The sequence below is a fragment of the Chanodichthys erythropterus genome, chromosome 16, assembly GCF_024489055.1.
Source record: "Chanodichthys erythropterus isolate Z2021 chromosome 16, ASM2448905v1, whole genome shotgun sequence".
In the NCBI taxonomy this organism is placed as follows: domain Eukaryota; kingdom Metazoa; phylum Chordata; class Actinopteri; order Cypriniformes; family Xenocyprididae; genus Chanodichthys; species Chanodichthys erythropterus.
Window position 1 is genome coordinate 26,482,293 of NC_090236.1, and position 15,746 is coordinate 26,498,038.

General features: G+C 36.9%; 2 protein-coding genes across 2 annotated transcripts; both read left to right on the plus strand.

Moving 5' to 3' along the window:
* The first annotated feature begins 579 nt into the window (after positions 1-579).
* Positions 580-9,457, plus strand: hhatla (hedgehog acyltransferase like, a). Its single transcript, XM_067363465.1, has 12 exons — positions 580-732; positions 2,442-2,554; positions 3,341-3,408; positions 3,495-3,608; positions 4,105-4,299; positions 5,013-5,222; positions 5,410-5,581; positions 6,358-6,502; positions 6,599-6,634; positions 6,764-6,965; positions 7,558-7,702; positions 8,987-9,457. The coding sequence occupies exons 2-12, from the start codon at positions 2,449-2,451 to the stop codon at positions 9,127-9,129; spliced, it is 1,536 nt and encodes a 511-aa protein (XP_067219566.1). The 5' UTR covers positions 580-732; positions 2,442-2,448; the 3' UTR covers positions 9,130-9,457.
* Positions 9,458-10,971: 1,514 nt separating this feature from the next.
* Positions 10,972-15,186, plus strand: klhl40a (kelch-like family member 40a). The gene is made up of 6 exons (XM_067363464.1): positions 10,972-12,229; positions 12,552-12,712; positions 13,543-13,650; positions 13,753-13,938; positions 14,024-14,173; positions 14,302-15,186. Exons 1-6 carry the CDS (start codon positions 11,114-11,116, stop codon positions 14,411-14,413), a joined length of 1,833 nt encoding a protein of 610 aa, XP_067219565.1. The 5' UTR covers positions 10,972-11,113; the 3' UTR covers positions 14,414-15,186.
* The last annotated feature ends 560 nt before the right edge of the window (positions 15,187-15,746 follow it).

Here is a 15,746-nt window from a genome sequence, read left to right on the forward strand (position 1 = left end):
TCACATTAAAAAATATATATATTTAAGAGACCCATGCTAATTTGTAAAAATATCATTAGATCTCATGCATAGCTTATTTGATGGTAAGTAATTTACCAAAACGTGGCCCATTTTATCTTCACTCTAATATGAACAAAACATATCTTTATTGCAAACTTTCTTCTGCATGCATTTTAGGCACTTTGGGGTTGTAATCAGTAATTAAAACAGCTAATTGGAGTATTCCAGTGAATGCATGCTTGTAACCTTTTTGACTTTCTAATAGTGCATTTCTTTTATGCACTGTAGCCCACAGTTGAAAAATATATACACCAAAGTTATGTCTGAAATGAGTGATGGTTCATTCACTCTAAGAGCTCACGAGACTGGTTTGCGACAGCCTACATCATCCCACGGACTAGAACATAACAAAAGAAAGCATTTTCCCAACCAGCCGTCATGCACCTGTACCATTTAGCGTTGGTTCTTGAATTTGTGCGCCTTTTTGATGGACACTTCTGGTGCCACCCCTCTGCGGTTCCAGTCCGGATTATAAATACACTCTCTACACCCCCTCCTGCAACATCCACACCAGCTACTGCTGCCTCTCACAGTGCACCATCGGCACTGGGAAACCGGGACGGATGTATTAGGAGAAGCCCCTACTCACCCCCCTTTTCTTTTCTTTTTTTCCCCCCCAATTTTGAGGGGGTTGACATCTGTCTTCAAACATCTGTGAAAGGCTGATACGAGGTTAGTACTGAGCCAGTGCACTTCGTTTTGAATCACTGTACTTACTGTACACGGTGTTGAGTCCCTGCACGGGCTATAAAGCGTGTGGGCGTTTGGAGCTGTGCAGCATCGTTTACATCTGAAAGAACTTTATATTTGTGTGTAGCCTAGATTAATAGTCTACACAGATACCCTGATTTTAATTGAACAGGTGCACGCATGCTTTCGTGATTAATTAAATGTTAAAATAAAAGAAACTGCCTGCCGAGAGCGCTCATTTGGGAGTTCGGTCCTTGGATTTTCATACTCCTGAAGGATCTCCTGATGTGTGGGAGATCGCATTGCGCTGCAGCTGCCGCACTGTACCATGAGCAACTGCTCTGGCTAAAATAGGAAGAGGTTGTACGGCGCAGCTGACTGTGCTGTTTCTGAAGAGCCGTGAAAACAGGCACTCCCATTTAAGTCACTGACTTACAGTCTTCTGAGAACTAGACTGGCTGTCAAATAAGTGCGAATAATGTTTTTGTTGTTTAGTTCGTTTTAGTTTTGTTATTGACTGGCTAGGCGAAGTTTTAGTGTTAACGTATAATGCGTAAAATAATCCTTTATATTAATTCTTGATGAGCATTGAGTGTGAACTTTTACTGATATGGTAATTAGTGAGGAGTGTCTATCCTGCTAAATAGCAGCTTATATTTACTTTTACTGTTGGCCACACTTGGCAGAGTGGCCACGGGGTTTAAAATATAACGTTAATAAACATACTGAAACGAATGAACTATGAAAGTGTATTAACAAAGTATAGCCTACTAAAAATATATTAAAATTTAAAAGGCTCATATGAAATAGGCCTACAGGTTAATATATGTTTTGAGGCATTACAAATCACCGCTCCTTTATAAATTGGACTTTAAAACTAGTTCTGCAAGTAAAACTTGTTTATGGGTGTCAAAACCCGAAATCAAATGTCATGTTTCTTGAACACGTCACTATAGGCTAGTTGTAGTTAACGGGAATTATAATCATCACAATTATTTAAAAACATCTTTCAATAAATTAAAAATAAAACAGTGCTGTTTTGATTACTACCACTTTCTTATATTTATCTTCTGAACCGTAAGTTTTTTTTTAATTTTTTTTATTCCAAATGCAAATTAGTAACGTCATTAATATTAATAGCACGTCACAAAGCTCTCCTGTGATTGGACAGATTTTTGCCCGCTGATATTATTAGGTGACAATTTAACCGCCTTCTCATATCTCTTCACGGTAAAGTTTTTATTGTCTTACGGTTTTAGAGCTAAACTTTCGCACTAAACTCAAATATACTTTTCTATATACGAAAAGTATTAATATAGTGTCTTTTTGACCTTTTTGTTAAATACCTGAAAGAAGAGAAGAATCTGTGGAAAACTGAGGAGTGATTGTGAGTGACGTTTGACCTGTAACGGCCGTTAGTTAGTATGACCGCGGAGCTAATAAAAATACTGTATTATACAAACAAATAATCAAATAAAAACGAAATACGATTCGACATTATACGTAATAATTGGTTTATGAACATTTCACACGACAAACAATAAAAACATCCTTTACAAACTTGTGGAGGTAGTAAGTAAGTTAGTTTCCATTGTATTTAACGTTAACGTTACCTTATCTATTTTCTGCTGTGGTGGTGGATAATTTTAATATGAGTGTAATTAGATTTTAATGTTAAGACTTCTCTTCAGGTTAACCATGGGGATCAAGACAGCCCTTCCCAAGATTGAGCTGTACATGTACACTGCTGTCGTCTCTCTTGCACTCTTATGGGCAGGGAGCTGGATCATTGAGGCCTCCAGTGGTACACTTTATTTTTATCTCTTGCTTTTTCTTGCTTCATTAAGATCACAGAATTATAGTCATGTCTATTATGGATGCCCTAGAACACCACGAGTAAAGGTGCATTTTCTCTTGTTCACTACATTAGAGCACTATAGATATTATTGTTTGTGTGTTGGCAGACTGTTTTGCTTATTGACGTCCATGCTGGTACTGGAGCCATGTCCTGCCCCAGCCTTTTTAAAGATCACATATTGATTATGTCTACTTTTCAGTACATAAACAGAAACATTTGGACTGGGGTCTGAATTTTCCAGCCTTACACTGATAACCCTCAACAACCCCTGACTTTCAAATAAGATCTGTTATGCAATTTGTATTATCTTTGTAATTCGTGTTACAAAGATTTGTCAGATTGCACAGGACCATCTCTTAATCTCAAAATATATTTTAGAGTCTGGATTATCAGAGAGAAGCCTCTGAATATGCAGGCTGGCAAAATTTACCTTATGTAATGCTATTAGGTTTTGCTCTGGAGGCTGCAGCCCACATTATTTGCTGGCGAATCATGTGAATCTGATGTTCATTTTATTTCTTTCAATGATACATGCAATACACGGTTAGCTGTCTGCAAAGACTGCATGCATACAGAATAAATACTGTAATTTTGTAGCAATGAAAGAAAGTTTAGCATCCTTCTTGAAATCAAATGGAAAAGAAACATGACCATGGTGATGTGGCAAGTTTTATTATTTAGCCTGAAAGGCACCTTGCTGATTTTGTGAATAATTTCTCTTTTATTTCCTAGAGCATGTAAACAGGAAGGCATTTAGGGAGAATGTGAAACCAGGATGGAACTACTTCGGCCGAAAAATGGCAAGTATCATATATCTATGTTATTACATGAATGATTTGTATTAAATAATTTTTAAGCTTTCTGTGACTGTTATCTTTCTCTTCAGGATGTTTCAGATTTTGAATGGGTTATGTGGTTTACCACTTTCCGCAACCATATCCTGTTTGCCCTCTCCGGTCATGTGATCTTTGCTAAGATCTGCTCGATGATGTCTCCAAAGGTACCGTATGTGTTTTTCTCCCTGTGCACAATGATCAGTTCATTTACAATGATTTAAGAGTAATACTATTTCTTGTGCTATTTTTGTGGGTGTTTTGCAAATGTTGCATGGTTTTATGTGCCAACAGAATCAACTGTTAACCAATGATAGTGGAAAAACAGCATTTTGATATTAACAGTGTGTGTGTGAATTAATCTAATTTGAGTGTTTTGTGAAATGTTACATATATTTTGTCAGCTGTCAATGAAGACTGGTATAGATGCATTCAAGGTAACTCTGAAAGTACTTATTTTCTTTGTTCATACCAACTGACCAACTAATATTAGTGCTGCTACAACTCCAGTGAATACTATACTGTCATTGGCTATATTGTCATTTCTAACACTTAGAAACAGTAGCTGCTTAAAAGACCTTTAAAACCCCATTCAGTATTGTTGCATGTCAGCTGGATGACTTAAATGTGTTTTTCACAAGGAATTTTCTTCTTAACCCACAGAACAGATCTTTGATCTATATGGTGTATGGATCTCTAGCTGTCCTGATTACTATGGGATGGACATACATCTCCCTCGTCCTGTCTCACTGCATCATCCTCTACAGTGTGGCCCTCATAAAAAGGAAGTGGCTCTGCTTTGTGGCTGGACTTACCAGCCTGGCAACTTTCAAGATGGAGCCCTTTAATACTTGGCAGGTGAGAAATTCCATAGTTATTGTATCATCTTTTATAATGCCTCTTATTAGGTTTGGGCCGATAGACAATGTCATCTTCCATCGCCTATGACTGACAGACATCACAATGTTGAGCTGGCATCATGATCAAATGGCGGACCACAGTCCGCATCCGGGCCGCAAGACAGAACGGTAACACCATTTTACTGTTTCTAGTTGAAGTGTGCAGCACATCAAAACAGCGGTGCGGATCACACCACGAGCTCTCAGGATTGTTTGTGGTAATGATATTTCAGTGCTATATCCTCTAGTAGTTTTATCTTAAGTCAAACGTGCTTCATTCAAGCCCTTTCAGCTCTGTGTGCGCTCTCTTTCTCCAGACGTGCACCACATTAATGGTGCGTGTCCACTGGCGTAGAGCAGAGTGAGCGTTTTTAATTAATTCCAATGGAAGTTGAGCTTAGCGCTCAGAAGGGAACGCGAAGCCCCCCCGATGTCATCGACAATTGCAGTGTTTTACTGTAGACATTGTCTGATGCCAGTTTGGCAGACATCGCCCAACCCTACCTCTTATAAAATGTTTTCCCCCACAGTCTAACCAAAAAAAAAAAAAAAAAAATGTTAAACCCAACAAACTGGCCAAATGGGGCATATGTAAATGGGTGCAGTTCAGGTGTCTATATCAGCATGTTTTGTCATTTTAATGTTCTGATAATTTTCTGTGTTTTGATGCAGGAAGGCTTTGCGACTGGCTCCTTTGATCTGCAAGATGTCTTGTTCTACGGAGGCTGCGGCTTCTCCATTATGCGCTGTATGAGCTTTGCTCTAGAGAACTGTGAGAAGAAAGACGGTAACTACAGTTTCTTGGATCTGATCAAGTACAACTTCTACCTCCCCTTCTTCTTCTTTGGACCTGTCATGACCTTTGATCGTTTCCATGAACAGGTGAGTCCTGTACATCAAGAATCTGATACCTTCCTAACATTCTTAAGAAAACAACAATTTAAACAGTCCGGTCTATAAAATTGTGTTTATAAAACACAATCTATATAAAAGAATACATAAATGTAATTGTGTTGATAATGTCACTCTGGTTAAGTATGCACTATAATGATCCCTCTAATATTCTCAGGCTAACAACCCTAACTTGACTCGTAAAGAAAGAGAGATGTGGAACATCACCGTTCATGCTGTGGTGCACCTTGGGGCTATTTTGGTGGTGGATGTCTTCTTCCATTTCTTGTACATTTTGACCATCCCTGGCGATTTGAAGCTTTTGAAGCAACTGTCTGATTGGTCTCTGGGTCAGTTTGATAAAATCATTTAATATTACTAAATAGCTAAAGCTGCAAAATTAATAACCCAACTTATTTCAAACTTATTTTATTAATGACAACAATTCGCCCGTGTCAATTAAATCTTATCGGAACATTCAAATCTGTTTTCATGCTGCCGCCTTGATCCAGAGAGAGCAGTTTTGAACCACACAGTTGTTATTTCTGTGTTACAAATATTCAAATTATCATAGAAGTACTAAGTTAAAAGTTTAAAGTTAGAATATAAACACTGATGTCTACAATAGCAATCAAACTAACTTGGCACTTTAATGGTTTTATTAATTGCATCTTGCGCCACTAGGTGGCAACAAGTGACTGTTAAAAATGTATGTGTCATTGAATCATTCATTCAAAAGATTTGTTTAAAAAATATTGATTCATCCAGTAATGAAACAAGTATTTATTAATTTATTAGTCATTGAATTCATTCAAAAATATATTTTTTAAATAATTCATTCAAATTAATTAAACATTTTTCCAGCAATTAATATTTAGTCAGAACCTCTAGTAAATAACATTATTTTGTTTAGTTGTATATTCAGAATCATGGGAAAATCGTGATCTCTATTTGAAATTAAAAAAAATCATGATTCTCATTTTATCCAGAATCGTGCAGCTCTATAAATAGCTAGAAAACACAGTGGATGTTTAGTAATGATGTTACAAGTAGTTTCTAATTATTTGTAAGTAGTACAATTTCATTTGATTACTATCACTACAATATTGATTGTATTGCTTTTTAGCTGGGTTGGCTTACTCTAATCTGGTGTATGACTGGGTGAAAGCAGCCGTCATGTTTGGTGTCATTAACACGGTCTCCAGACTGGACCATCTTGACCCCCCTCAGCCTCCTAAATGCATCACAATGCTCTATGTCTTCGCTGAAACGTAAGTATGGTCATTAATAGACGAGAAATAGAACATGTTTTTGGTCCATGTAACCAGATCAAATGTTAACAGTTTCTTCTGACATTGACTTTTTAGACACTTTGACAGAGGAATCAATGACTGGCTATGCAAGTGAGCAAATAATCAATCCCATATGTTTATCATCACATGTATCATTTTAATATATATTGCTATATCAATCATATACTCAGAAAAAAAACATTAATCTATACAACATTTATCTCCTGTTCTCTGTTAAAGATATGTCTATGACTATATCGGAGAAAACCATGATGCTATCTTCAAGGAACTTCTTGCAACCATCTGCACCTTTGCTGTCACAACTCTGTGGCTTGGACCCTGTGAGATTGTTTACATCTGGTCTTTCTTTAACTGCTTTGGCCTAAACTTTGAACTGTGGGTGGCTAAGTTCTTTTCTCTGCCACCATTTTCCACCATTGAGGTAAGATCCCAAAGACATCCACTGAACAAATACAATGTAATTCAGCCTGAAGGATTTGAGCATTTGGGTTTTTAATCATTACACTCCCAAATTATTTTCTTTGAATATTACACCATGACTGAATAGCCTTGCATTTCACTGATATGATGCTGATAGATAAATCCTTACATGGCCTGGCTTCACATTTTTTTATCCGATATACTAACTCCTTACGCCCCAAATCATAGACTGCTCTCTTCACAATCTAATCTGTTAGCTGTTCCTCAAATCTGCTTAAAATCTTTGGGTGACAGGGATTTTTCTTCTTATGCTTCTATTCTTTGGAACTCTCTTCCTCTTGAACATAGAGAAGCTGAGACTTTGGGGATTTTTAAAACTCAACTTAAAACATATTTTTTTAGACTAGTGTATGCTTGCTGATTTTTTTTTTTTTTTATGTATTGTTTATCTTGTGTACAGTGCTTTGAGAAGCTGCTTTTAAAGGCACTATATAAAATAAAATAAAACAGTTTATTATTATTATTATTAAATGAAAATAACAGCATTGGCTTACTCTGAGTTCACCCAGAATGTAATATTAATATTTTTCCAGCGGAATCTTATGTCCGAGGCAATGTCACGTCGAATCAGGGGCTTGTTCAACGCTGTTAACTTCTGGCAAATTATCCTGTACAATGTCCTGTCACTGAACAGTCTGGATTTTGCTCAGCTGGTTGCTAAGAGACTGCTTCTTAAAGGTAATTGTTTTGTTATAATGAAAACTAAAATAAAAAGTGGCTGGCATCTTGTGTAGAATGTGTGTTAAACCTTTTTTACATATATATGTTTATATATGTGTGTATATATAGATATATATATATAGATATATATATATATATATATATATATATATATATATATATATATATATATATACAGGGTAAAATTTGTGAAAAAAGCAGGGAGGAGGTGGTGTTTTTGAAAAAAAATTCTATTCATGAAAATTAATCATGAACCATAGTGGGTATTTCATGCAGCAGTTAAAAAGTAACATTTATAGAATAATTATGAACTTTAATGAAACAATATTGAAAATATATGAAAAAGGAATTTTTTAATCCATTTTTAATTCATCAAGAAGAGCAAGATTTTCACTCTTCTGCCTTGTCCTTTCCTCATTGGGAAGTGCTCAAACACATTATAAACATCTAAGTTTGAGAAGATTACCTCTACCTCTCATTGGTTTTATATGGATTACATAATCAGATTATTTGTTTTGAATTGGTTCATTTAAATTTCACATTCCAAGCTTTCTATAGAAGAAGTTTCGGTTCATTTTTGAGGATTCGGGAAACAAAGACTTTGTTTTTTCTTTATTTTACAAAAGCATAATTTTTGTTGTTATTATGACTCTACACAAATAAAAGAAGACCCTTTACCGTTTCGAATTATGTCTTACTCTGTCTTATCTGTATGACTAAAAACGATGGAGTATTTTAAGTTCTTTCCACTGTTATGAGAAAAAAAATTCCGGCACATTCATTGAACGCTAATTTAACATGCTAGAATTAAAACCCGATTTAGAACAATGCATAGTGCCACTTGGCCAGGTGTGCCAAAATACTTATTTATAAACTTTCATACAAAATAATTACAATTTTTTTTTTTTTTTTTTTTCTTTAATTTGGCTATCTGTGGTTTTGGATTGGATTAAAGCTACTGGAACCAGGATCATCACACGAGCGACAGTGAAAGTCCATTTCTGATTTTATTGTTGTTTAAACATGCGTGTTGAAGCGTTTTAATTAGTTATATATTTTAAAAAATCTTTATTTTAGATATTTTATATGGTCTATTGGTGAAGTATCATTGATCACTGTTGGTGGGGGGATACATTTTATATATGTGTGTGTGTGTGTGTGTATATATATATATATATATATATATATATATATATATATAGAAACAAACTTGTATCAGCACAAAAACTCCAGAGGAATGCATGTACATGGAGAATAATAGGACCCTTGTGATTCCCTCAGGCTTCCCCTTGTCCACTCTCTCGGTGCTGTTTGTGACTTACTGTGGTGTGCAGCTGATAAAGGAGAGAGAGCGAAAGCAGGCCCTACTGGATGATCCGGAACCAGTGCCACCCCCAGAGGCAGGCAAACAGAAGGCCGAGTAAAGGACAGAGAGGTCATTGAATCTGATCCAGCTCTTGAGATCCCTCTTGTTAATTCTGCCCCTGAGCTTTCATGCCAGACTGAAGCAGTCCCATCACTATGGTCACTGCTTTGCACAACTCTGTTTTAAAAACACAACATGTTTTAACTGTGAATAGTTCTGAAGTGCACTTGCTGTAGTCAAATGCAACCTGTTCTCTGACATAATCTAGCACAGACAAACCAAGAAGTGCATTTTTTATTTATATTTTCAGTGGATGGCTTTGTAAAGGATGGGCTTGCCAAATATTTTATGAATAAATAATATATTGAACAATAAAAAGAATATTTACAACGTTTTCAGGGTTGTCTTTTGTTTCAGTCCTTAATATTTTTAATATGTTTACAGCCGTGTTATTTTAGTATTTTTTAAGACACTAGTATAGTTTTTATTAATTATTATATCTTCTGTTTTTATTTTAAAGTTACTTGTTAACTAAAGATTAGTTATGTGCATTTTAGTCATTTTTTATTTGTTTTTTTTAATGTCTACATAGTTTTTATTCATTTTTATTTTAGTTTTAGTTATTTAGTAAATAGTACATTAAGATAAACAAATTTAAATGAGAAATGTTACCTTACCATTTTTATGGTTTTAATTTTAGATTACTATAATAACCCTGGTTTACAACCATTACTATGACAAAACATGCATGTTAGGAGCTAAATGAGCTTGTAATTTATTTTACATAGTTCTGACCATGGGCCATTTCAACCACACATCGCTTAGTCACTTTTCAAAGTTAAACTTTGTGCAGTCACATTTTTATGTTACTCGTCACACTCCAGCAGATGATATGGTGTGAACACATTCCCCTATTAGGCTTTGTCCTACATCGAGCTTTGAATGTCACACTGGAGATTTGAGTTGATTAATGGGCCTAAATATACACTGATGAATACTGTAGGTCCGCTATGCTGTTATCAGCACACAATTATATATCCTAGTTTTCAGTCTCCCTTTGGACCTCCCTTTTGTCACCTTACATGGGTTATTAGCACAGAATTAACCTTTCGCTTGTCTTCAAATACACTTAAAAATAAATATTCTTTATCGGCATATTTAAAATGTTGATCACAAAAAAAGTGGTTATTTTAAGAACGATCTGTGGGAATCCCCTTTTGACACCTTTATTTTTAAGAGTGTACCTTCAGAATTATTTTATTAAGTATTAATGAAATGACCAGAAAATGCTTAAACCAAATACAAGTTTGTGATTAACTGGTTCAGGGTGAAACAGTAAACAAGCTGTGGCCTAGTGCTCAAACATAGCATTCCACTTTTAGGAAAATTTAACAGGAATGCTAAAGGGGATAAGCCATGGCACTACTGTAAGTGATACATGTTTGGATCCAGCTCTTGTGAAATAATGATTAAAAAAGCCAATTATAAATGTTGCAAATTTAAATGTTGGCATTACTAGTTTCTATCAACTGAAGCTATAGGATGTAGGAGCCAGTGATACTGAGCATCTCCACTAGAGGGCTCCAGCAGGTGGACTTTATCTCTCAAAGCAACAGGCAGGCAAACTTCTGTTTGTCTCCTTTTAAATATTTTCTGATTTCCATCTTTTGTTTCTCTCTGCAACTCTTCTTTTCAAGTTTCACATGTCACATCCTGTGGCATTCTACTGTCCTTTTTCATAATATAGTAGTCCCAGAGAGCAACTTGTCAGCTGTTGGCACGATCTGTTTGGCTGGGGGAAGGGATGGACAGGTTGAATTTCAAGCCCTAAGTGTGGTTCATTTGCGCATTTCTATATATAGATGGACAGACAGTAGCTGATAACTTGTGACAGCTGAGGAAGGAGGTCACACCAAAGCAGAACATCCTCCGCCATTTCTCTTTTAGTGTAACGGTGTTAATACAGTCAGTTCATTTCTGCAGTGGGAGAGGACCAGGACACCCCTCCCTCCTACTGAAATATCACATCAAACCACAACAAGATGGCCTCCATGTCAGTGGACCCAGTGACAGAGCCACGGATGTACCAGCAAACGCTCCTACAAGATGGGCTCTGTGATCTCCTGGATGCTAACAAGTTTGTGGACTGTGTTCTGAAGATCAGAGACAAAGAGTTTCCTTGCCATCGGCTAGTGCTAGCTGCTAGCAGCCCTTACTTCAAAGCCATGTTCCTGTCAGACCTAGAAGAGAGCAAAAAGCGGGAGATTGTTCTAAAAGACATCGAACCTGGGATCATGGGAATGATCCTGAGGTACATGTACACCTCGGATATCAACCTGACTGAGCAGAATGTCCAAGACATTTTTATGGCGGCCAACATGTACCAGATTCCCTCAATCTTCAGCGTGTGTGTGTCATATCTGCAGCAGAAGCTAGTTCTCAGTAACTGTCTGGCCATCTTTAGGCTGGGACTGTTGCTAGACTGTCCACGTTTGGCCATGGAGGCGCGGGACTTCATCTGCGACCGGTTTTCCCTCATCATTCGGGATCAAGACTTCCATCAGTTGGGTCCCAGCGAGTTGGCGGCTATCATCACATGTGACTCCCTGAACGTGGAACGAGAAGAGTCAGTGTTTGAATCTCTCATGGACTGGGTGGAGTATGACACGAACGAGAGACTGAAAGACCTGCCGGAACTTCTACACTGCGTACGTTTCCGTCTTATGCCAACAAGTTACTTTAAAGAGAAAGTGGAGGGGCACAAACTGATCAAGATGAATCAGGAGCTCAAGAGGGAGCTCCAGCTTATCAAGGATGCTCAGAAAGGACTGCTACATAGGGTCAAAAGGTCATCGCACAGAAAGGAAGGCGCGACGGTGGATTCTGAAGACGAGGATGAGGAGGGTTTGCTGCCAGGGATCCTTAATGACAACCCACGCTTTGGAATGTTTCAGACAGACCTTATATTGATGATTAGCGATGCAGGAACAGTGGCGTATGACATTGGTGCAAACGAGTGCTATATGGTGTCTTCATCCACCGAGATCCCTAAGAACCACTGCAGTCTTGTCACAAAGGAAAATCAGATCTTTGTTGCTGGAGGTCTGATGTACAACGAGGAGAACAAAGAACAGCCATTCAGTTCGTACTTTCTTCAGGTAACACACAGGCATGTTTTGCGAATGTGGCTAAAAGTGTTTGCATTACAAATCAATGACTCAAAGCATCACGAATTTCTGGTTCCAAAAATACATTTGTCTGAATGACCCTCAGGGTCCCTTTTGCTTCAGAACAGCTGTTAAAGCTTTGAACCTCATGTGTCATGTTTTTAATAATGCCTGCATGACATTTTCCTCATGTATTTCCAATGAAACCTCTGAAGGGATTGTGTTGAAAGAATCCAACAATTGTATCTGTTTGAGAAAGGAACAGTGCTTTTGGATTATTATCTTTCAATCTCAGCTCTTCTTTATCCCACAGTTTGATCCCATGAGCTCTGAATGGCTGGGGATGCCCTCACTACCAAACCCTCGCTGTCTGTTCGGTCTGGCTGAGGCTGAGAACTCCATCTATGTGGTGGGAGGAAAAGAGCTGAAGGAGGGAGAACGTGCACTAGATTCTGTTATGATCTACGACAGACAGTGAGTACAATCAGGAGATATCGCAACATGCAGCTGACTTGTTGCCTCGCTGACCGATCAGGCATTGCAGGCATCGTTGGCGCACATATGTACATCCCAAAACTGATTTCAGACAGTTTTGGAACAGTTTCGTAGCTAAGGAAGCATAACAGTCCCTGATAGCACATGAGAGACATCTCAGAGACATCTTTTTGATGTCTGCATTTACATCTGCATGATCTCCAGATCTTTAGCAGTCATCTTACAGACATACCTGTGCTATGGTCTATGACAAAGTAGATATCTTTGGTTATAGCCAAATATTTAAATACTACAATATTAATTTCTCGCTAAAATTAAATCAAAAGGTGGCCAAAAACACACAAGCTGTCCACTAACCACAACTTTCAGATGCCATTTTTATTTTTTAGATAAACTGTCATGGAATCGAACACACAGGATTGTGAGATATCATAGGAGGCAAAGGATACATCTATGCAGCCTTCAAAAATTTAAGGCATCTGAGTAGAGAGGATGTGACACAGGATCATAGGCAGCATTTTTCAGATTTCAAAAAAATACTATAATACAGCCTTTAAGCTGCTCTTACTTGCTGTGCCACTTCAAAAAACAAAAAATATATTCTCTGTTTATGTGTATGCCTCACAATCATGTCTTTCTTCATGTTTATCCTGATCAACAATAAGCCTTATGGTATGAAATTGATAAGTAACCTAAAGTGAACAAGTTTTTCCCTCTCATATTTACCTCTCCAAGTCAGTCCTAGCAATAGCAATAGCCCCTGTTCAACAGGATGTTGTTTGATTTGGTTAAATTTCATTATCACACAGGTCATTCAAATGGGGAGAGTCGGACCCTCTTCCGTATGCAGTTTATGGACATGGAATCGTTTCACACAAAGGGCTGGTCTATGTGATAGGTGGAAAAACTGAGAGCAAGTGAGTGAAGAACCTGTTTTTATCGTAATTTACAAACACATACTGCAATGCCTAGTTGTCCTCGCTTTTCATAACCGCGTGACTTGAAATGTAATCATGCAGGAAATGCTTGAAGAGAGTGTGTGTCTATGACCCCACTAAGTTTGAATGGAAGGATCTGGCACCCATGAAAACTGCCCGCTCGCTGTTCGGCACTGCTGTTTACAAAAACAAAATCTATGTGGTGACTGGAGTCACTGATAATGGCCTGACTAGCAGTGTAGAGGTCTACGACATCGCCAGCAACTCGTACGTGACACTCTTTTATCATTTTATGTGTACATTACAAGCTCACGAGTAATGTAAGTTGCTCACTTGTGTGTCTCCTGCTTAGCTGGTCAGAGTTTGTGGAGTTCCCTCAGGAGAGGAGCTCTCTTAACTTGATCGAACTGGGCGGCTGCTTGTATGCTGTGGGGGGTTTTGCTATGATGCCCAAAGAGACCACCGAAAAACTGGAGCCCACTGAAATGAACGACATATGGAAGTGAGTATTTAGGTTAAACTCAAACTGGAGATTTATTGAGCTAAGGAAACTTGGTCATATATTTGATACTAAAGTCAACATAAAGTCAACTAAAGTCTTGAGGTTTGAACTTGTGAATTGCCTGACAGGTTTGACGAGGAGGAGAACTGCTGGAACGGGATCCTGAGGGAGATCGGCTATGCTGCAGGGGCCACAGTTCTTGGGGTGCGTTTGAACACCTTGAGACTCACAAAGATGTGATCTACAGTTATCATCTATAGATAAAATACACATAAAACAACGCCGCCCACTTTTCATAAACCAGCAATACATATATTCCATTGAATCATAATGAACATCACAGACCTAGCTTGCTTAATGTTAATATAATTTGTTTGTGATAGATCTTAAGGTATATACTGTAGTAGTAGATCAATGTTTTATATCCAAGTTGTTATGATTTTCACTGGGTCAGTGTATAGAAGATGTTAGTATGATGCAAATAGTCTATAACAGACATTCTGCTGTTCCAAGAAAAGGATGGAGACAAATACAAGACCCTCTATTTTTTCAAAAGAATGCTTTGTTAGTCATTGTTGAACAATTTGACCTTATTTAAATGTCCATGTACATTGATTTTTATCATTCTATTATGTTATTTTAGATGACATCTTAACATTTTGCAATTATGACCAAGTGCAATGTTCTTATATTTTAAAAAGAGAAATGAATGGCAATGACTTAACAATAATCTAATATACTGTAGACAATGACCAAACTAAATGAAAACACTAACAACATAACACAGTTATCTGTAGTAATGTCAGTGAACATATTGTCGTACACCCTCCAAAGCCAAACGAAAATAAAAATTAAAAGTTAAGGTGAAGGATTTCAAGTGTTATTTTATATTATATATGCCATCTTTTTTGTGTTGATACTGATGTTGAATGTCATGATGGATCACGTTTTTCTTTTCATCATGACTAATAGACAGCTGACACAAACACACTGGAATAAAGAGATCTGAACACCTCTCAGGTTTTAGAACATAGACCAAAATATTCTTAATTAAATCAACAGAAATCTGTAAAAAAAAAAAAAAAAAAAAAAAAAACTGCAGAAATAAGATTGTAATACCCAATTCATAAAAAATACCAAAAATACTGCTGTGTAAAAACATTTAAAGATCTGAGACTATAAGATTATTTTCTATAAGTACAAAAAATGACCAGTTAAAAACAATAAAAATATATTTTTTAATTCAGAAGATACCACATTAGAGTCTGCATGAGACTGTGAGAAGTGGGTGTATATTAAATAGTGGAGAATAACTGATTTTTTTCATTAATAATATAATATATTCTCTAATAATTCACCTTTTAAAGGGGTGCTGTAGTTTTTATGACCTACAATAACAGCAAGTTTTACCTAAACACATTCATGAATTTGAACATTACCAAAAACACAAAACCTCAAGGTAGGTTTCGTAACAAAACAAATGAGCCATAAACTTATTGACTCAAAAATGTTCCAGCTGTTAAAAACATACAAATTATTAATGCTTCTGAAAATAATAAACAAACACAAAAAA

Excerpts from the sequence above, each read along its gene's own strand:
- hhatla (XM_067363465.1), top strand. The coding sequence starts at position 2,449 with ATGGGGATCAAGACAGCCCTTCCCAAGATTGAGCTGTACATGTACACT. Across the intron at positions 5,223-5,409 it reads TTGATCGTTTCCATGAACAG|GCTAACAACCCTAACTTGAC; the intron begins GTGAGTCCTGTA and ends TAATATTCTCAG. Across the intron at positions 7,703-8,986 it reads TAAGAGACTGCTTCTTAAAG|GCTTCCCCTTGTCCACTCTC; the intron begins GTAATTGTTTTG and ends TGATTCCCTCAG.
- klhl40a (XM_067363464.1), top strand. The coding sequence starts at position 11,114 with ATGGCCTCCATGTCAGTGGACCCAGTGACAGAGCCACGGATGTACCAG. Across the intron at positions 13,939-14,023 it reads TACGACATCGCCAGCAACTC|CTGGTCAGAGTTTGTGGAGT; the intron begins GTACGTGACACT and ends TCTCCTGCTTAG. Across the intron at positions 14,174-14,301 it reads GAAATGAACGACATATGGAA|GTTTGACGAGGAGGAGAACT; the intron begins GTGAGTATTTAG and ends ATTGCCTGACAG.